Here is a 22,765-nt window from a genome sequence, read left to right as displayed (position 1 = left end):
TTCCAATAATTTATATAGATTTTTCTTTTCCCACCTATTTCCATCATTTTTAAATCGTTTATGCCCCCCCACCCCCGCTAGAGCTATACTTTGAGTGCCCTACCATCCATTCTTAATTAGCACATTCGTTTAGATAATATCACTAACTTCAACACCTCTGTGTTCTTTTGTTCTTTTGTCTGTGACATCTTTTGATGATCTGCTCCTATCACTGCTTGCTTGTCCCTACAACCACACCCCCCCCTCCACTTCTCTCCCCACCACCCCCACCCACCCCCCCACCCACCCCACCCCCCCACAACCTTAAACCAGCTTGTATTTCACCCCTCTCCTTGTAAAGAAAAATCAGTTCTGTTGAAGGATCATGAGGACTTGAAACATCAACTCTTTTCTTCTCCGCCGATGCTGCCAGACCTGCTGAGTTTTTCCAGGTAATTTTGTTTTTGTTTTGGATTTCCAGCATCCGCAGTTTTTTGTTTTTATCACCAAGGTTCCTTTGGCAGCACCTTCCAAATCGTGACGTTCTATCATATGGAAGGACAAGGGCAGCAGATGCATGGGGACAAAATATCCTGGAACTCTCTCCCTAGCAGCACTGTGGGTGTTCCTACAACATGCAGATGCAGTGGTTCAAGAAGGCAGCTCACCACCACCTTCTCAAGGGCAATTAGGATGGGCAATAAATGCTGGCCTAGACAGCGACGCCCACATCCCATGAACAACAAAAAAATAGAATCAGCTGGCATTGGTTCATTGGAGGGTAGGCAGGAAAGTAGAGTTGAGGCCACAATCAGATCAGCTATTAAATTGTGGGGCAAGCTCAAGTGTCCAAATAGCCTACTCCAGCTCCTATTTTGTATGTTCCTGTGTGTGTATAGGTATCCGCAGGATCCTCAATGATAAAACCGACTAGAAAATGCAGTGTGGGGAATGAGAGATGAGAATAACATCAGCTTTCACCTTGAGGCCTGTCGTATTTGCACAGCTGTGCTGAGTAATCTCACACATGAGGACACGGATGCCGCTAATATGCATAGATTACACAGGCAATGAAAGCTTTTTTAAATTCAAACACTGGAACAACGGACCAAGGTAAGAAAAACTTCTGGTTTAATACAAAGCATTGTTTTCATTTAAATAAGTTTGAACACGCATTTCCAGCGACCCTCATGTAGGCCACTCTCCAGCAATCCTCCCTCCGTTGCTCCTATCCATCTTCTCTCTTTAGGCTTCCATTTTCCCCTGCCCCCTCACCATTCTCGTCCCCACACTTCCTGCCCTCACAACTCTCTCCATGTCTCCTCTTCCTCTCCCTCAATCCCTCAGCCTTCACTGTGCTCTCTTCCTCTCCTTCCCTCTCCTCGGTCCCTTGAAGCTTTACTAAACCCCCTGGGCTGGTTCCGATGGGGTTGCTGCAAAAATCTGGTGAGGGTGAAAAGATATGCAGATCCGACAACAAAAAAAAAACAAATGCCACAGTGAGCTGATAAAAAAAGTGTGTAAAAATGTTATTAATGACAATAGATGCAACATTTTATTTTTTTCTTTTCTTATATATCTCCCCCCCGCCCCACCCCTGCACCCCCTTCCAAGGATGCAGTCGAAGATAAAGCCTCCCGGTCAATCGGGGTAGTCTGAAATAAAGCTGCACTTGATACCAGTATTCAGAGATAGACTTCTAGACTTCTTTCACAATAACAGGAATGCATTCTTCCATTCTGGTCATCACTAATGGATTCTTATTAATCCATTTCTGTTGGAGAAAACAAATTGGTGTTATTTTTGTTACAAGTCACACTTGACGCTCAAAAATGGTGACTGCAGTCCCATGCTTCTAGGCAGCAAGCCACACGAAATAACAGGCCCTGCCCCCCACCACCACCCCATCACCGCTTCCCACCCCCTGCCATTATTGCCCAGGATGCAGTGCAAGTGATTGCCATTCACTGTTGGCAGCCTTACAGTGCAGAGGCGCTCTTAAGCGCCCTCACATCTGGTTCAGAAGGCCGAGGGTTCAAATCCCAATTCGGAGACTTGAGGCAATGTTTAGGTTGATGCTCCAGTGCAGCACTGAGGGAGTGCTGCACTGTCGTAAATCACTGTCATTCAGATGAGATATTAAACTAAGGTCTGGTCCACCCTCAGGCAGATGCAATAGATCCTGAGGCAATTTCTTGAGGAAGGGCAGGGCTGCAATATTTATCACTCAGATTATCTGCTCATTATATCATTGATGCTTCTTGGAGCTTGCTGTGTGCAAATTGGCTGCCATGTTTCCATATTGCAACAGAGACAATGCTGCTGAATATTGGCTGTAAAGCGTTTTGGGACATCCTGAGGTTGTGAAAGGCACTACATAAATGCAAGTTCATTCTTCTTTCATTCTTTCTGGCACAAAGTGGCCTTCACAACTGAGCACGACAGTTACTGTTATTCAGCTGTGGTGAGCATCAATAGCCAAGCCTCTTTTTGCTTTGCCTTCAGAAGGGGAGAAAGGTGGTGTCACTGGACTGACAATCCAGAAGCCTACATTAATGCTCATATATACATGGATGTACTTGCCTGGGTACCTTTGAAGGATTTTTAACCAGATGGATGAACTTGCAGCAAAAATATAGATAAATGTGTTTGATGAAAACGCCATTACAGAGACAAGGTGACCAATGTTGGGTAATAAAGATTCCAGGGTACACGACATTTAAAAAAAAATGGGGAAGAAAGTGATCGTAATACAACTGGACTCCATATTTGTTTGAGAGCGGCATATTCAAGTCCAAACCAGGAAACTTAAATGAAAACATGATGGCTACATCTTAGGCTTCTAAAAGAGGTGGGCCGCAGGCATATTTACTGCACTGGTTGAGATTTTTAAAAATTTTCTAGATTTTAGAATGTTCCCAAGGATTGGAAGTTGGCAAATGCAACATCATTATTCAAGAGAGGAGGAAGAAAGAATACAGGGGGCAGAATTTTCCCATTGGCGTGCGGGGGGCGGGGAGGGGGGCGGGGGGGTGGTGGGGGCGGGACCCACATGGCCGGCGTCTAAAATGATGCGCGGTGATGTCGGGCGAGTGTCCCGATGTCACCGTGCACCACTGCAATATTTTGTGGGGCGGGCGTGCGATGATTTCCGATTAATTCATTAATTAACGGGCCACTTAAGGCCCTTAAGGTGCCAATTGATGACGATTTTTCGACCCGAGGATCGCACGGGTGCAATGGGCAGGCGGGTAGGAGACATTTGTATAAACCTCATCCACGGGCGGGATAAGAGGGCTCAGTGGGGTGGTGAGTGCGCTCAGTCAAATAGTTAATTTGCAAAAGTTACTGATACTTGCCTGTGTGGGCTGCAATACTTCAAAATGCATACCAGCTGCTTGGACTGGACTCACAACCTTCAGGTCAGCATTCTGCATTGAGGAATCATTTTTGGGTCTGCAGGTTTCAGGGAGCCTTCCCTTAACCTGGGAATGGGAGTTGAACTCTCCACTGAAGGCACCTCCCCTGAGGAGGAAGGGAGGGCTAGAAGGGGGAGGAGGCCAGGAGTGCACATTCAGCCTCCAGGGGAGCCACCTTTGGGAGGGCAGGAGCAACCACAAGGGGCGCAGGGCCAAGAGGTAGTGCAAGGCGGAAGGCACCACTCTCCTGCTGCCAGGGTTTACAGGCGGAGAAGCAGCTACCTCAATATGTCTGAGGTGCAATGCCAAAGGAGACTCCATCTCTCAAGGGAGACAGTCAACTCTATCTGTCAGATGATTGGGCCTGAGATCTCCCCTAACTGTGTGGGTGGGCACCCCATGCCAGTGGCTCTAAAGGTCACAGCTGTCCTCCACTCCTATGCCTCTGGCTCCTTCCAGAGGTCAGTGGGTGATCTTTGCAGTGTCTCCCAATCAGCTGTCCACACTTGTGTCAAGCAGGTTACAGACGCTCTGTTCAGACGGGCATTGACCTTCATCCACTTCCGCTGGGACCAGGCAAGCCAGACACAGTGAGCCAGAGGCTTCGTGGCCATTGCTGGCTTCCCCCATGTCCAGGGTGCTATAGACTGTACACATGTGGCCATCAAGATACCAGTAAGTGAGCCCGGTGCCTTTGTCAACAGGAAGGGCTTCCACTCCGTGAACGTGCAGATAGTGTGTGATCACAGGATGCTGATTCTACAAGTCTGTGCAAGGTACCCAGGCAGCTCCCACGATGCCTACATCCTCAGATACTCCCAGGTGCCGAGGCTCTTCAGTGCTCCAGCCCGGCTGGATGGATGGCTGCTGGGCGACAAGGGCTATCCCCTCAGAAGGTGGCTCATGACGCCTCTCCACCATCCAAGAACAGAAGCTGAGCAGTGGTGCAATAGGAGCCACTGCTCCACATGGGCTGTGATGTAGAGAGCCATTGGTCTTCTCAAGATGGGCTTCTGATGCCTGGACTGTTCGAGGGCGCACTCCAGTACCCCCCAGATCGTGTGTTGCTGATAGTGTTTGCATGCTGCGCTCTCCACAATCTTGCGCTGGAAAGGGGGGGCGCAGTGGACGATGAAGATGTAGACACAATGGCTGTGGCTGCACAGGAGAGTCCAGCAGTGAGTCCAAGGATGAGCACGCACAGGGAAATGCTGAGGGGGTAGACGCTAACCCGGGCTTACTCCAGGGAGGCAGGGACACCCTGGAGGCTTTAATCCAGTGAACCTTCAGCTAGTACACCACACGTGGGCTTCCAGGACAAGCCTGGGCTGCAGGCTCCATGCCTGACACCAAAATCTGCCTGGATAGAAACATTAACTAAGGGCCTGGTCAATAAAGCTGAATGTCCCACAAATCACTCATAACATTATTGGTAACCATCCACCTATGGAAGAAAAAAGGTACCCTCAGCCATGGTGACATGTCTGAATTTAATGGTATAACAAAATGAACTTAAGAGAACAACATTACTAAGGTGTTCAACATCACGCCCACTCACAGGGCAGCATTTTCCGGTTGGCGAGCTGGGGCGGGGCCTGCTTGCCGACGGGTAAAATAACGTGGGGTGAAGTCGGGCGTGCGTCCCAACATCACTGCGCATCATTCAGATTGTCAGTTCGGCGGGCATGCAGCCAACTCGGCTGTGCGCCCGCTGACCTGTCAACGGCCTATTAAGGCCATTAAAAAGTAATGAAAAGGATTAACGGGCCTGCCCGTCCAACCCTAAGGTCAGCAGGCAGGCTGGGAGATCAGAAACAACAGGAAACCTCATCCACGGGCGGGATGAGGTTTCATGAGGGGTTTAAAATTTGTGTTACTTTTTAAAAAAAGTAATTGACATGTCCCATGTCCCAGTGTCACATGAGGGGACATGTCAGTAAAATTCTTCTCATCCTTTATTATCTTTTTAAAAGTGGCACTGATCTTCCTGAGGCAGCACCTTGCCTCAGGGAGATGTGTGAGTTCTTCATGCGCATGCGTGAAAGAGCGCACTCCCCGCTCAGGGAATCCGCTCCCCCTCACAGGGAGCGCATAGAGCTTCCTGGAGCATGTCAGGCTGGGCGGGCCTTAAGTGGCTCGTCCATGTAAAATGGCGGCGCACCCTGACTGTGGGGGGGAGTGCCGATCGGGAACTCGCCTGCTCACGCTCACACCTGCACAACCCCCCTGACAGGGGTAAAACGCTGCCCATAAAGACCTCATTGCGGGCCAACACAAAAGTACCAGTGATAAACCCGTGCTGTGCCTAGGTGCCTTAATTTTATGCTTTCGGGTGCTACTTCTTGATGCTGCCCCATTGCTGGGAATGGCATCTGAGCCAGCCTGCTCAGTCTGTCCTATTGACCTCGATGACCTTGGCGGCCGTCCTCTGGCTCGTGGAGCCTGTGCTGGCCCAGTCTGGGAGGGAGCGACCAGTTCCACAGCTGGCATCTCTCCAGTCGTCACAGCCTTATTGGATGCAATGGTCACTGGCAGAGGGGCGGAGGAGCTACTGCCCTCATCCAGAACATCCTGAGAGGAGTCCGCAGAGATGACAGGCAGCTGCTGCGCCAACGTGAGGTCGCTTCGGACCTCCCTGCTCACCATGGATGGATGGGCACCGAGAGGGGAAACTTGGCGCCCAGGCCATCTCCCACACTGGCACTGACCAGCTGAGGTCAATGCCAATTTGAGGGCTTGCTGGTCTGAGCACAACCCCAGGGTGCCCTGATGGGTCTCCAGGAGGAGCCGCTCCACGACAGTCGCCACTCTCTCTCTGAAGGATGCATGGCACTTGGCCATGAGGCTCATTGCATCAGCGATGCTCCACGTAGATGCCTCCACCATGGACACCAAGCCAAGCACAGCCTCATGTATCACCCCCAGATCCTCCAGCACATCCTTCCAGCGTTTGCTGCCTCATGGACGACTCCAGAGGCTCATATCAGCCACCGACTGAGCATGTGCCTGGTCCCCTGCAGTCCTCCGACTGCTGGCACCATGGGCACTCTCTGTCACAGCCAGCTCCTCCAGCGACTGTGAAGTGCCTTGACCACTGTGCCCCAGGACACTAGCTGATGATCTAATTCCCACCGAGGTGCCAGTATCTGTGCTGGTGCCTGCCTGGCAGAGATGGTGTGACATTGGTGGGTCAGAGACTTTAGGGCCCTCAGGTGTGAGAGGGGGCCCCTGTGCCTCCTCCGCCCAGCCCTGATCCACTGATGCTGAAAGGAAGAACAAGGACATTTGATTAGTTAACGTGGAGACAGTGTCAATGTGCATTCCTGTGCCCCGGATCATTCTGCGCTCATTGTTCCATAAGCAGTGGTCAAGCCATGTTGCAAACTTCAATCACTGAACATTCAGCATTGCTTCTCCTGAAAAGGAGAGAAGAGCTTTGATTAGTGCAACTTGTACCTGGATTCTCTTCGAGGCCGGCCCACCCCAACCAGAGTGGGACATTGCAGGGCTCTAGTGCCTCCTCATCCTGCAGCTGCCAAACATTCACACAAAGATGCCAGGCCTGTCCCCAACGCCACCCCCCCACCCCCCCTCCCCCCCCCCCCCCCCCCCCCGCCCCCTTTGGCCTAATGCTGCCTACATCACATTTTGGTACCACACGGTCTAACCTTCCATAGCAAGGAGCCGCAAGAATGGGGAGCGTAGAGGGCAGCAGATTGATCGGTGTCCCGCCACCTTGAAGCTCCCCTCCCACCCTGACTTTGACATGTCCAGGAGTTCCAGCACTGTGCCTAGGTGCAGATCTTCCAGGTTGCCCCCAAAACAGTAATGTAGGTCTCAGTGTAGCACATGCTGCAGGGACAGAACCCATCTCATCACCACCCTCTCAGGGTGACTTTGGCTTAGCCAATATCTGCTGGCCCACCCAGCGAAGGACACAGGCCGCCAATGATTCAGTGCAGTCACTGCACCGAGAGTTGTGGGGGCTGAGGGGGGCTGGGTGGGGCAAGCAGGGCGGAAAACCTACCTGGTGGGTTAAGTGCCCAATGCCAACATGGTACTCACTCTTCCCGAGCGCAATGGGCCGTTGAAATGCTTGTGGCACTGGACCCAGGTGCGCCGCACCACGTCACAGGAGCTCACCACCTCCACCACCTCCTCCCAGGCACATTTGGTCATGTGGGGGAGCCTTTTCCTCTCGTCCGGGGGTATGAGGACCTCCCGCCATGCTGCCACCTCCTCGAGGAGGGTAGCAAGGCAATCGCCTGAGAAACGAGGGGCACAGTGTCCCCCTGCCCTAACCTCCTGCCTGGCCTGCTGACCAGCAGGGTCTCTGGGGAGCCCTTCCGGTCGCCATGTTTGTCAGTCCTTGAAAGGCTGCAGCAGCTTTTTAAAACAGGCCGCCGGGTCACCATTGGACCCAGTGGTCATTGCAGTCCAGCCACCACCCGCCTACTCCCGCTGTACTTAGGGGCCACTATTCACACTAGGTGGGCCCTTAATTGCCCTGCCCCCATAAAATGGCGGTACGGACCAGATTATGGGCGCCCATCTGCACCCGCTCTCGCGCCGCCCACCCACCAGCCAGAAAATTCTGCCCAGGATTCTACTGGCCGGCTAGCCTGGCATCATTTATCAGGGAATTGCTGGAATATATTATTAAGCAAGTCTTAGCAATGCACTTAGAAAATCATAGTATGCTCAGGCAGAGTGTACATGGTCTTAAAAAAAGGAAAATCTTGTTGACAAATTTATTAGTTTTTTGAGGATGTAGCCAGTGGGGTAGATAAAGGGGAGCAAGTAGATGTAGTATGCTTAGATTTCCAAAAGACAGTAGATAAGATGCCACAAGAAAGGGTAATGCACTAGATAAAGGCCCACGGATTTGAGGATGACATATTAGTATGGATGAAGGATTGTTTGACTGACTACAATAAAGAAGTATGAATAAACAGAACATTTTCAAGTTGGCAGGCTGTAACTAGTGGAGTGCTGCAAGGGTTACTGCTGGGACCTCAGGTATTTGTAATCTATATCAATAAATTAGGCAGGGAGACTGAGAGTAAAATATCCAAACTTGCTGATAATACAAAACTAGGTGGTAATATAAACTGTGAGGAGGTCACAAAGTTGCTGCAAGGTGGCAGATGGAGTATAATGTAGAGGAAGTGGGAGATTATTCCCTTCAGATAATAAAAATAGAAAAACAGAACATTGTTGAAGGCAAAATACTTCTAAACGTTGATTTTCAGAGAGAGTTTTTGGGTATACTCATACAAGGACCTTAGAATGTTAGCATATCGATACAGCAAGCAATTAAAAAAGGCAAATGTCATGTTGGTCTTTATTGCAAGTGGTTGGAGTACTGGAATAAAGAAATCTTGCTACAATTGTACAGGGCTCTGGTGAGACCACACCTGGAGTGCTGTGCGCAGGTTTGATCTGGAAGGGGCAAAGGTTCAAAAGGTTATTTCCTGGAATGTGAGGGATGTCCTATGATGAGAAGCTGAATAAATTGGGCCTATGCCCTAGGACTTTGGAAGAATGAGAAGTGATCTCAGTGAAGCATTCAAAATTGTGAAGGGGTTTGACAAGGTATCGACTGATGGGTTGTTTAACCTAGGTTGGGGAACCTAGAACATGGAGGCACACCCTCAGGATAAGAGGTTGACCATTTAGGATTGAGATGAGGAGAAATTGTTCACTTGGAGGATTGTGAATGTTTGGAATTCTCTACCCTAGAAGGTTGTGAATGATCCTTCATTGAGTATATTCGAGGCTGAGACAGAAAGGTTTTTGATCTCTGTGAATCAAGGGATGTGGGAGTGACTGGGAAAGTGGAGTTGAGGCAGAAGATCAGCCATGGTTATATTGAATGGTGGAGAAAGCTTGAGGAGCCATATAGTCTACTCCTGCTCTTAAGTTATGTAATTTGCCAGAGCAAATCACCTACACATTATAAAACCCACACAATTTTTATTCCATACAGTTGAATCACCCACAGCAGTTACAAGATCAATGGCCGAGGGTAGAGTTGCAACCTTCTCAATCATTGTTGCAGGGTATCATGTCTATGCCATTGACTTCAGAATTGGGGTGTGACCAGTTAACAAGAGTTTAATCTTTTTTCACTTCTGTTATATGTTTTCCTCCAATTTATTCCCCCCCCAACCCGCCCACCTTCCATAATATTTTTTTCTTGTTGCCAGTGAGGAAAACGTCTCCTTGGCCTGAGTTGGGTTATAAAAAAGAAAGAATTTGCATTTATATAGCACTGTCAGCATTGTCCCAACACGGTTTACAGTCAGTGAAGTACTTTTAAAGTGAGTCATTATAATGTAGGAAACAGAGCCAATTTGCACACCAGAAGCTCTCCACAATATAATAGTTACTGTTTCAGAGACTGATCCAGGACACCAAAGAAAACTCCTCTGCTCTTCCTCAAAATAACACCCTAGGATCTTTTACACACACTTGAGAGGGCAGGCAGAGCCTTGGTTTTACTTTTCATCTGAATGTTAGTACCTCCAACCGTGCAGCACTCCCTCAGTACTCAACGTTGTACTCTGGTATAAGACTTGAAATCATAATTTTCTGACTCAAAGGCAAGGGAGCCACAAATTACACCAAAATGCATCATTATCTCACATGGTGCCACTCGTGTATTTATTCTCTGTCAACTTGAACCTTACTTTAAAAAAGACACTTTTTTTTAACAGTGGACAATCACACATGCCATGTGGTATATTTTGCTGTCAATCATTATTGAGGCTTGTTACCTGAAAATCGCCATCATAATCTTCAAAGAGGCCCTTGAACTTCTCCTTTGGATCAGGGACTGGTTGACAGACCTTTGACCATAGCGCAAACCTGGTAAGAGTACAACATGTCAAGCTGTCTTATTTTCAGAATATTTTGGTGCAGTTAAAATAATTACTTTGTCCAATCTCGATATTGAGCACAGGATCTATCAGAAGACATACATGTCCTCAGATACCCCTGCTCTGTATTTTTCCTCAAAAATACATGCATGGGGCCTCATATTAGGTTGGTGCACATACCTAGATTACAAAGATATTTAGTGAGACACACAGTTTTGTATATAAATAACTCAATGCGATGGTTGTCACTTGTGATCTGGAATTCACTCCCAACCTCAGCAATTAGTAGCTTGAGGAATGGAGTCATTGTCTATCTTCATTCAAGGACTTGAACTCTTTTTTTTAGCTGGCAACAGTTCTGATTTCTGTACAATAGAATACTCTGGAGAAAGTGCAGGTAAGATTTACAAGGATGGAAGAAGAATTGGAAGTTTACAGCTACTGTGAAAGATTGAACATGCTAGGGCTTTTTCTCCATTCGAGAACGGTAGACGTACAGATGAGGTGATGAGAGGTCTTTAAAATTGTGAATAGGTTGGACAAATTAGCACATTTATTTACATAATATCACCACCTTCAACGTCTCTGTGTTCTTTTGTTCTTTTGTCTGTGACATCTTTTGATTATCTGCTCCTATCACTGCTTGCTTGTCCCTACAACCACACCACCATCCCCCCCAACTTCTCTCCCCCACCACCCACCCTCCTACCCCACACACCACCCCCCCCCACCCCCCCAACCTTAAACCAGCTTATATTTCACCGCTTTCCTAAGATTCACTCAGTTCTGTTGAAGGGTCATGAGGACTCGAAACGTCAACTCTTTTCTCTGTTGATGCTGCCAGACCTGCTGAGTTTTTCCAGGTAATTCTGTTTTTGTTTTGGACAGAGTCCATATGGAGATGCTGAATGACTTCTTATTACGTTCTTTTTTATGGCCAGGATTTTATGGCCCTGCCATAGCAAGTGTTCCCCCGGCAGAGGTGACAAGCTATTGAAACCTCCATTCAGTTCGGCGGGGCTGTAATATCCCGCTGGGCAGGAGGGGCCGCAAAATCCTGGTCTATGTTTTTTTTTCCAATATTTAAAGGGATATTCAGCAAGGATAAAGCAATTATGCCAATGTGGTACTGCTTTTTTTTTGATTGCCCATTATACTTATCTTTGATAACTAAAGCTGGGCTTGTCCTTCTTAAAACAGAGAAGGCCATGAGATTTGACAATATAGTTAAAATCATGCAGAGTTTGGACAAAGTAAATAAAGAGAAACTGTTTCCAATTAAAACCATTACTTTCTCTCACCCTGGCTGTTTTCACTGGCTTGGCCTTCATCTCCAGGAGGTGCAAACTTGAATGGGTATGGTAGACAGCTGCTCTAAACAGTCAGCACCAGGTCTGGCTGGACCACATCAAAAATGATCAGGTCCTGCTTTCATCTGCCAAAATTGCTCACTATTCCAGGGTCATTCTGGAATGCAAAGATAACCCCCCCCACCCCGCACCCTACTTCTATTTGATTGAAACATTTAAGATCCTGAGGGATCTTGACAGGGTAGATATGGAGAGGATGTCTTCTCTTGTAGGAAACTCTAGGACTAGGCATCACTGTTTAAAAATAAGGGGTTGCTCATTTAAGACAGAGATAAGGAGAACATTTTTCTCTCAGAGGGTCGTGAGTCTTTGGAACTCTCTTCCCCAAAAGGAAGCAGAGTCATTGAATATTTTTAAAGCAGAGCTAGATAGGTTCTTGATTAACAAGGAGGTGAAAGGTTATCGGGGGTAGGCAGGAAGGTGGGCTTGAGGTTATAATCAGGTCAGCCATGATCTTATTGAATAGCGGAGAAGGCGTGAAGGGCTGAGCAGCCTACTCCTGCTCCTAATTTTGTATGTTCATATGTTTTCTCTAGTGCAAACTGTCTTCTTAAACTTCTCTGCTCTTTCTCCTCCACTCTCACCTTCAAAAACAAGTGGGAGGAGCTCATGGGCTTCTTTGTCACTAAGATTGAGACCATCCATTCAGCTGCCCCTGTCACTTTCCCCCTCCCCATCAATGACAATGACTGGGTCAGATTTACTCTAAGGTCCCCCACACCCCCCACCACCACCCCCCCCACACCCCCCCCACCCTGCTCTAGCCCTGAACTTGCACCTTCCGCATGCGCATAGTGAACTCATCTTGCCCATAAGACCAACATACTGCTCCTTCAATCTTGTCCCCACCAAACTGCTGGCTGCCACTTTGGCTCTCTGACCCCATGTTAGTTAATATTGTTAGTGGTTTTCGTTGTTCGGGTGCTGTCCCCCTCTCTTTCAAATTCCCTGTCATCCAGGGTCTGAGAGAGGTGCAAAACGCCGGAGCCTGGGGGTTTTGTGTGTGGGTGGGGGGTGGGAGGGGTGGAGGGGGAGCTCGTTGTCATAGATGTTGTTCTCGTTGCTCTCCAGATTGAGCAGCCAAAGTTTCAGACTCAAAAGACCGACTTTAAAAAAATCGGAAATGTCAAATCCATTTCACTGACGGTTGTTTTTAAAAGGGCCTCCAGGAAAACCACGGAGCTACCTGAAGGTCAGTAGCCGCCTGAAATAATACATTATAAATGCTTCGAGCTCGTCCTGGGTGTCGAGAAGGTTCAAGTACAGAGGTAAATAACTTCACTGAGGAGTAAGCATGGCAGGGGGTGTCAAAGGAACATCGAACCCAAGCCTGTCCCTATGGGGTGAATATAGGATAAAACTAGGCGCTCCATTCTTCTTAGCTTGGGTTTATAGATTGTTAATAATTTGAACACAAAAAAAAGCTACAACTAGTATGGATCAGTCTGTCAAGGATGTTTCCCCTTGTTGGAGAGTCCAGAACTAGGGGGCACGATTTAGAATAAGGGGTCACCTATTTAAGACGGAGATGAAGATAATTGTTTTGCTGTCAGAGGTTTGTGAGTCTTTGGAACTCCCTTCCCCGGTGGAGGCAGAGTCATTGAATATTCTTAAGGCAGAGGTAGATACATTCTTGGCCAATATGGGAGTCAAAGGGATGGGCCAAGAGTTGAGGCCACAGTCAGATCAGCCATGCTCCTATTAAATAGCAGAGCAGGTTCAAAGGGGCTGAATGGCCTACTCCTGCTCCTAATCTGTATGTTCATACACCATTCCACTCATTCACACGCAATAATATAAACTTAATACCGACATTACCCGAATAAAATTTTCGTAATTTGCAGCCCAGGTTTTCTTTAAATAATTTGGAAAATAATCAAAAAGATACGAAGAAACTGTTGAGCTCACTAAGTACTATTGACCTAGCCCGAGCAACTACAAGCACTGCTACTCAGGCAGTGGAATCTGTCTTCAGCCAATAGAATTACAACTCGAGGCAAAAAATGCTATGTGAGGGCCTGGACTTTTGGATGAGGCTGAGGCCTTCAGGTGAAGATTGACAGAAAATGAAAAATAATTTTCGTTCAAAAGGAACTTAAAGGACAAGTCCCCACAACTTCGCAAAATGCTATATTACCAGCGAATTACTTTTGAAATGGTCACTGTTGTTAGGTGAACAAGTTGGGGAGGCAGTGGTGTAGCACAATTGTCACGGGACTAATATTCCAGAGACCCAGGGTAATGCTCTGGGAACCTGGGTTTGAATCCCACCACGGCAGATGGTGACATTTGAATTCAATAAAAAAAAACCTGGAATTAAAAGTCTGATGGTAACATGAAAACCATTGATGATTGTTGTTAAAAACCCACTAATGTCCTTTAGGGAAGGAAATCTGTCATCCTTACCTGGTCTGGGCTACATGTTATTCCAGACCCACAGCAATGTGGTTGACTCTTAAATGCCCTCTGAACAAGGGCAATTAGGGATGGGCAATAAATGCAGCCCACATCCCATGAATAAATAAATTTTAAAAAGTGGCAGACACACACATATATATAAATATAAATTATAAACTGTATAAATTGGAAATGAATGATTAATCAGAAAATGTGCTTTTCGTAATGCTGGTTGAGGGAGAAATATTCGACAGCACATTGTAAACTGTATAGTTGAACCTTTTATTTCCACACAAGCAGACAGAGAGAGTTTCCATTTAACATCTCATCCAAAGCTGATCGCTTGGTGTTACACTGAAGTGGGGCTAAAATCCATACTGGGCTGAATTTTGACTTTGTCGGGGGTGGGGGGCTGTGTTGGGTGGGGGGGGGGGCGTGGCAGGAGTGTGCGTGGACCCAATCGGTGCCCCTGATTTTATGTGGGCGGGCCAATTAAGGCCCACCCAGTGTGACGCTCTCCTGGAAGCGCTGAGCGCTCCCTGTGCAAGCGGGGTGGGGGGAATTCTCTGAGTCGGGAGTGCACTCTTTCGTGCGTGCACAGAGGTGCCCCAGGGAGATTTGCTTAAGTTTAAAATTTCTAAATAAAGTACTTGAAAACTTTTAAAACATGTCCCCTCATGTGACAGTGTCACATGAGCTGGGACATATCAATCATTTCTTAAAAAAAATTTTATTGAATTTTTAAACACTTCGTGAAATCTCATCCCACCCGCTCACTTAATTATTTAAATTAGTTTTTAAACAGGCCTTAATAGGCCTTTGGGACGCCTGCCCGATGTCACCACACGTCATTTAGATTTTCAGTTGGCCCCGCTCGGCGACCAGAGAATTCAGCCCACTGACTCGGAGGGGAATCATGCTGCCAGCTGTGGTAGTTTGACCCTACAGGTATTAAAAGCTGGCTAGATTGATCTATTTTATCGTGAAATGTGTCATTTTAAATGTTTTCATTTTGTTCAAGACCTTATTCTGGATCTTAGAAATTTCAACGGCTGACAAATAATGTTTGAGTGATTCAATGGTTTGCCTTTATTTTTCTTTTGTTATTGGAAGATTCTCTTGACTGGCAGATCAGGGTAAGCTGTTTTTCCTAAGTATTTGTACTCTCTGGATTGTTTAATAGTTGCGGTGAGATCAGCCATAGGGTGCACACAAATTGCATTACGTTGTTGCTGCTCTTAATATTAATGACCCATGCTATGCTGCATGTCTATCACACGATATTTATAATCAGATGCCAACAATAGGCGTTATAATTTTACTCGGACATTTCTGTGATTGTTTGGTGAATTGATTGGTGAATCTTGAAAGGGGAAAATATATGATGCATGACTGAGGGGGAGGATTAAGGGACATGGGGGAGGGGATAAAAGGCCTGGAAACAGGAGAAGAACCAGGGCCCATGATTTCTCTCCCTGGCCCTGTTGTCATCACCTCTCTCCTCAAAAATTCAATCCTTGACCCCTATGTCTGTGCAAACCACCACTTCCCTTTCCTCTCCAAACTCTTTGAGTGTGGTTCTCAAATCTCATTGCAAATCCCTACCCACCTTTCTCATCATGCCATGTTTGAATTGTTGGATTTCCATCTGCTATAATACCATGATGGCTTTTACCAGAGTCATAAATGACAGTCTATATTACTGTGACAGCGTTAAACCATCCCTCCTTGTTGTACTCATCCTAGCTGCAGCCTTTGACACAGAAAACTTCCTCCATCACCTGTCCACTAGTATCCAGCTAGGTGAGACTGTACTGGTCTGGTTCTATTCTTATCTATACAATCATAGACTGCAATGATCTCTCTTCTCATACCTGCACCTACCTTTGGTGCTCCCCAATGTTCTATCCTTGAGCCCTTTCTATTTCTCATCTATATGTTGTTCCTCTGCAACCTCATTCAAAAAGACATCTCCGCCAACTCTCATGTCTGTTTCATTGTCTCGACATTGTCCATCTATGCCTGACTGGATGAGCAGTAATTTCCTCCAATTTAATATTGGGAAGACTGAAGCAGTTGCCTTTGGCCCCCAACACAAATTCCCTATCCACCAAATCCATTCTTCTCCTTGGCAACTGTCTGAGAGTGAACCAGACTGTTCACAAATTTGGTGTTGCATTTGACCCCGAGATAAATGTCTGACCACATATCTCCACCATCACAAAGAGCTCTATTTCCACTTCCTTAATATTGTTCCACCCTCTGTAAACTTGACGTCATCCAAAACTCCACTACCCATGTCCTAACTCCTACCAAATCCTGTTCAGCCATATCATCCTGTGCTTCGCTACTTACATTGGCTCCTGCTTAAGCAGTTAAGCTTTTGAGCTCCTGGTCCTAAATTTAATAGTTCTCACTTTTGTTTACTAATCCTTCCATGGCCTCGACCCTCCCTATTTATGTAACCTCCTGCAGCTTTACAACCCTCCGAAAAATCCACACTCCTCTAATTCTGACTTATTCAGCATCCCTGATTTTAATCACTCCACATTGTCGGCTGTGCTGAGATCCTAAGCTCTGGAATACCCCCCTCCCTAAACTTTTCAGCTTCCCAACCACTTCATCCATCTTCAAGATGCTCCTTAAAACCTACAAGCTCTGGATCATCTGCCCTAATATCTGCCTCTGTGTTTCGGTGTTAAATTATGTTTGCTAATGCGTCTGTGAAGCATCCTGGGACATTTTACTACTTTAAAGGTGTTGTATCCATACAAAGTTGTTCTTGATCTTGAAGATTTGATAACAAGATTACAAAGATTTAAGGTGAGTGGTAAATGAACCAGAGGTGACATGAGGAAAGGCTTTTTTTTATGCAGAGTGGTTAGGATTTGGAAGGCACTGCCCGAAATAAAGGTGGAAGAAAATTCATAATAGTTCTTGATAGTGAACGACTTTCAAGGATACGAGGAAAAAACTGGGGAGTGCGATGAAAAGGATTGCTCCTTGAAAGAGTCAGCACAGACTCAATGGGCTGAATGGCCTCTTTCTCAGAATCACAGAATCACAGTGTAGAAGAGTCCCTTTGGCCCATCGAGTCTGCACTGGCACGTGAGAAACACCTGACCTACCTCCCTAATCCCATTTACCAGCACTTGGCCCATAGCCTTGAATGTTATGCTGTACTAATCCACGATTAATAAATAGAACTGGATGAGTAACTTACTTTGTACAGACGAAAATTGGCACCAATACTACCACTACGAAATTAACTGCAAGGGCTGTTACAATTATCAAAAGAGTGAAATTCATTGAGTCAGGCTCTAAAAACAAAGAAAAAAACAATATTCGATTAGTCTCTGGTGTAATCCCTGTATCAAAAACACATATCCTTCTGCATTTGTCTTCCACTTTATCTTTAATTGCTTCCCGTGGACTCAAAAGAACACAAGGATAATGAGAAGAGTACAAAATTAATACAGCAATTGCCTAAATATTTACCAAGCAATAAATAAACAGAAGAATTAAAGTTGAGCCTCAACGTGAGTGAATTTTTTTTATTCATTTACAGAATGTAGGCATCACTGGCTAGGCCAGCATTTATTGCCCATCCCTAATTGCCCTTGAGAAGGTGGTGGTGAGCTGCCTTCCTGAACTGCTGCAGTCCCTGTGGTGTAGGCACACCCACAGTGCTGTTAGGAAGGGAGTTCCAGGATTTTGACCCAGCCACTATGAAGGAACGGCGATATATTTCCAAATCAGGGTGGTGAGTGGCCTGGAGGGGAATTTCCAGTTGGTGGTGCACTGATGAGCATGTTCTGAGATTTGGCTTACATCATTAACACACAGACTGAAAATTGCAGATGCTTTTAAAAATCAGTAAGTCAGCGAGTGTGCCTCAGTGGGTGGCAGTCTCACTTTTGGCCCAGTTTATGAGTTCAAGTTTCACTCCATAGACTTCAAAACAAATTCTTGATTGATGCTGCAGTACAGTGTCAATGTTGGAATCATGCCACAGTGGAGTAGATGCTTTAGTTTGTGATTGAAAGCAGCTGCCATCAATTGGGGGGAAGATTAGGCAATTATTTAGAGTGTATAAAAACCAGTTTACAGTGGGTGTAGAGCTTGGCCTAAATAGCCTAGTGGTTATGGTACTGGGTTTGTAACCCCCAGATCAAGAGTTCAAATCTCACAATGGCAAACTGTGAAACATGTAACTTCATCTGAAACAGATGGAAACAGGTTTGTACTCGAAAGAGTATCAAGAGTTCAAATCTCACAATGGCAAACTATGAAACAATGTAACTTCATCTGAAACAGATGGAAACAGGTTTACTCAAAAGAGTATCAAGAGTTCAAATCTCACAATGGCAAAAACTATGTAACTTCATCTGAAACAGATGGAAACGGGTTTGTACTCGAAAGAGTTACAGTGGGTGTAGGGGAGGAGCAAGGGAGTTTGTGTTGGTAAGCTGGTCTTGTGAATAAACCTAAGTTAAGGAAAAGACTGGTTCCAGATTAACCTGTTTGTCAATGTATGAACAGTAACTTAAACATGCAATACTGAGGGGGATGTATTAGAGATGAAATATTAAACTGAGGCCTCAACTGCTCCCTCGGGTGAACATAGGAATTGGAGAAGGCCATTTCATTCCTTGAGTCACTCCATGAGATCATTGTTGATCTCAGTATAAAACCCATCAGATTTCTACATCCCTTCAGCTCTAGGGAAGAACTATACAGGCTCAAAGCATTAACTCTGTGTGTGTGTGTGTCTCTCTCTCTCTCTCCACACATGTTGCCAGATCTGCTGAGGTTTTTCCAACGTTTTCAGTTTTCACTCCACTTAACTGCCCTTGCGCCACATCCCTTAGTAGAGGAGCGAGCGGGTGAGGTCGGGAGAAGGAAGCAGCGAGTGGGAGTGGGTCAAGAGAGGTAAGGTGGGAAGCGGTGAGCAGGAGGGTCCGGGAGCGGCGAGCGGGACGGGGTCGGGAGAGACGGCAAACAAAGCAGTGCGTTTAAAGAATCATGCTGAAGAATACGCAGTCACAACACGGTTCTTCGCCGTAACTGTGCTCAAACGAAGATAGAGTCAGCGCCATCCGCTAAAACGAAAACATGCTGTCGGAACGCGCTTTAAGGATACCTGTACAAAAGGTAGGTGGGGGATATGGGAAAAGAAATGGGGAAGGCAGCTCAAGTCAACTTTTGAGGTCCAACGAAGCAGAGAACCACAGGGAAGGGAGAGTCAATGCCCCTAAACACTGCGTGTCTTCATTTAGATCAGTGGAGGAGCCCAGAGGCCGAGAGCTAGGGTGAAAATGGGAAACCCCAGATAGTCAGGATCACACAGCGTAAACTGCATAACCATAATATCAGTTCCAGCCATCCCTACCCAGCCATTGTTTCGGGGCAAACCAAATAATTTGCAACCTCTGCCTGCTAATCAATTCTGACCTGAGCTTCCAGCCCCACATTAGCTAAGGCTGCATGTTACCAAATCTAGACCCCATTCCTGCCTCAGCCCACCTGCTGCTGGGAGCCCTCATGTTCCATTGTTAGCTCCAGGCTCTGTTGGAAGCACTAGATAAATGCCATGCATGATTGTTGTTTAATAAGGTTGACCTAAAGTAATGCTCTTACCAATGTTCAGAGGCTTGCTCCACTCACTCCAGAAAATGCTTTCATAGCAATCAGAGTTTATTGTTCCCCTGACTTGCACTGAATATCTTTTCTCGTGATTTCTATTGATGACATATTTTGTACTGTTCACATTTAGAACCTAAAACAGTTTGGTTACAAATGCGTTAGATTAACACGTTATTCCTAACGCCAACACAGATCACCTTAACGATACTTTAAAGAAGCAAGACTGATCGGGCTACTATAACTTAGGGAATTCCAGCCTCCGCCTTCGTGTTTGCAACAACACTTATAAAACTGCAATACAACGAGCACTGGGACAGTTCAGGATCTCTTTTCTACAGAGGCGATTTTAAATAAAGGGCTACGCTTAATGGTGGGCTTGGGTGTTTGAGAAATAAGTTTGCACCATACATTGTGCAGGAGATCATAGCCTTTTGTATCTTACTGTTTCTGAGGACAGAAGGTTGGGTAGCTGCAGGGGGAGGCTTGGGATGCCATATATTCCAGCAAGTGGTTTGGGGACTGGAAAAGCCACTCATTGGGTGCAGCCACCTTGTCTGGTGCAGAATGGTCAGACCAAGGCAACCCCATGGCAAAATTAAGGTACGCAAATATAAAGCACTGGTTAGGCCTCAGCTGGACTATTGTGTCCAATTCTGGGCACCACGCTTTAGGAAAGATGTGTTGTCATCAGAGAGAGTTCAGAAAAGATTCATGAGAATGGTTCCAGAAATGAGGAATTCCAGTTGCATAGATAGATTGGACAAGCTGGGGCTGTCTACCCTGGTGGGGGTGGGGGGGAGAAGTTTGAGAGGAAATTTGGTCCAAGTTTTCAAAATCATGAGGGGTCTAAATAGAGTAGATAGTGAAAAACTGTTCCCATTGGTGGAAGGATAGAGAACAAGCAGGCTCAGGTTTAAGGTTATTGGCAAAAGAAGCAATAGAGACATGAGGAGAAACTATTTCACGCAGCAAGGGTTTAAGATCTGGAATATGCTGCCTGATAGGTGGACGCAGGTTCAATTGAGGCATTCAAGAGGGAATTGGATTATGATCTGAAAAGGAAGAATGTGCAGGGTTACGGAGAGAAGGCAGGGGAATGGCACTCTGTACATTGCTCATTTGGAGAACTGGTGCAGACATGGGCCGAATGGCCTCCTTCTATGCTATAACAATTCTGTGGTTCTGTAAAATGGATTCAAATACACCAGTTGTTGCGGTATCACCAGAACTTCTGAGCTCCAGGTTGCACAGTTGCACCATGCTACAACAGCATGTAGGCGCAAGAGTTAAGAGGCACCAGGCACAGGGAGTTTGTTAACATTCAACTGTTAGTCAACCGGCTTCTTTCTGTGGTTCACAATGATACACTTCAAAATAAGCAAGAGACACTTGATGGTGGACTATAACTGAACAGACTTTATTCACATTCAGCTTAGGTGATCAATCTAACTGTACAGAGAGCATGGTTTTCAGTTTCTGGTTCTATCTGTCAAATCCTCCAAAGAACAATTAAAAACCTTGGTCTTTTATATCCTTTATTTCTCTGACATCAAAGTTGCAAGTCATAGATAAGGCCTCATGATGTATCTGTTCCTGAATCCACTGAAAACAGTCTATATACATAAATAGTTGTAGTTGCTTAATTCGAAGATACTTTTTGCAAGCAAGTCTTCCTGATTTAACTGATCCTGAATGCTTTAAAGATTACTGTTATCTTTGTATCCTATAGTTAAAGGATCTGCTGTCTGTGTCTATTACACTAGCCACCAAAGTCATAATTTAATTATTTGCAGTTGATGCCTTTCTATCTTTTTTATGCAAGTTCTTTCCGTAGATAACAGTTAGATATGTAAAGCCAGAAGGCAAGGCAAGCTTACTTCTCATTGTCACTTCAAGCCCATCCTGTTCATTTTCGAAGGTTTATTGCTCCAAGACACAGACAGTTTTGTTATTAATTCTTAACTCCCCAAGATGTCCAATACCCAACTGTTCAGCATACCAATAGGGTTGTGTGCCTCCTGGGGAGGGTTACATGCACGTCAGGGGATGCACAGTGACAATCAGGCTGACTGATGGAAGGCGCTGAGGGGGAATGTGCAATGGGTCGAAAGGCACTCAAAGCCGGTGACACCTCAACCCAACCCACCCTAGCTTCCTGGACACACACCGGCTCCTGGCACCAGATGAGCCTGAAGGAAGTTGCACTTTTAATTTGAGCATTATTAATTTTAATTTAAAGGAATAATCCCATTTCCAAATCCTTTCTGTGGAAGGCTGTTGAGGATGGATCAGGAACAGTGACAACACCACTGAAGGCAAGGCTATAACATTATTTACTCTGAATGTCAATGTCTTGCAGGATATATAGCCATTCCATCAGACAACAGGACATAGATTCATAATAGCAAATAAAGAGTCCATTTGGCCCATTGAGTCCATGCTGGCTTGCGAAGGAATGCAGCTATAAATATGAAGTTATGAGAATCTAACTATAAATATGGAGTTATAAGATTTAAAAGATCGATTCTCCTATGAAATAAGGATTAAAAATTAAAAGCAGAGTTCATCTGATGGACAAAGGGACAAAAGTTTATAAACGTGCCTGGGCATAATTATGTGCAAATGGACACTAACGCCCTTTGGCATAGGATATGGTACAACCTCTAACACAAGATAGTTCCTGAAAAACAGGGACTGGCCTCTACATTACCTCAGCAAGGCATTGATAATTTGTACGATCTTAACAATATATAACCTTAAGGATGCCCATAATTAACTTGTCAACTGAATCCTGGAAACTGAGTGTAGTGGCCATCATCTGCACCCCTCAGTACCCTTGAAGGCTGTTGACTCAAATGAAGGATGTTGAGTAAATCAAAGGATGTTGCTCAGCATGAATGCTCAACATTCTTCCTGCTGCTTCAGCTCTTCCATGGTATAAGCATTGGAGACACACAGTAGGATTTTTAGATTCATTGGATTCACCCCAGCATCTCTCAAGATAAAGGTATGGCTGCTGTAATGTAACGATAATAATTCTTCCCTTAATTGGGATTAAAATATCTCACTAGAC

The 22,765-nt window shown here is 45.8% G+C and overlaps 1 protein-coding gene across 2 annotated transcripts in view; it reads right to left on the bottom strand.

The window, feature by feature from the left end:
* Nucleotides 1-1,559: 1,559 nt before the first annotated feature.
* The window catches only part of LOC121284479 (interleukin-5 receptor subunit alpha-like), a 50,453-nt gene continuing 29,247 nt past the window's right edge, over nucleotides 1,560-22,765 (bottom strand). For both annotated transcript variants that reach the window (XM_041199990.1, XM_041199991.1), the window contains exons 8-11: nucleotides 19,687-19,825; nucleotides 17,270-17,366; nucleotides 10,178-10,268; nucleotides 1,560-1,753 (exon numbers count right to left, since the gene is read on the bottom strand). In XM_041199990.1, coding sequence (XP_041055924.1) covers nucleotides 1,679-1,753; nucleotides 10,178-10,268; nucleotides 17,270-17,366; nucleotides 19,687-19,825 — 402 coding nt within the window. In that variant the 3' untranslated portion in view covers nucleotides 1,560-1,678. The remainder of the gene's footprint in view (nucleotides 1,754-10,177; nucleotides 10,269-17,269; nucleotides 17,367-19,686; nucleotides 19,826-22,765) is intronic.

This window comes from Carcharodon carcharias, chromosome 11 (genome assembly GCF_017639515.1).
Source record: "Carcharodon carcharias isolate sCarCar2 chromosome 11, sCarCar2.pri, whole genome shotgun sequence".
Taxonomy (NCBI): Eukaryota; Metazoa; Chordata; class Chondrichthyes; order Lamniformes; family Lamnidae; genus Carcharodon; species Carcharodon carcharias.
Note: the sequence above shows the minus strand (reverse complement) of the source record. Positions and strands in the feature narration are given on the sequence as shown.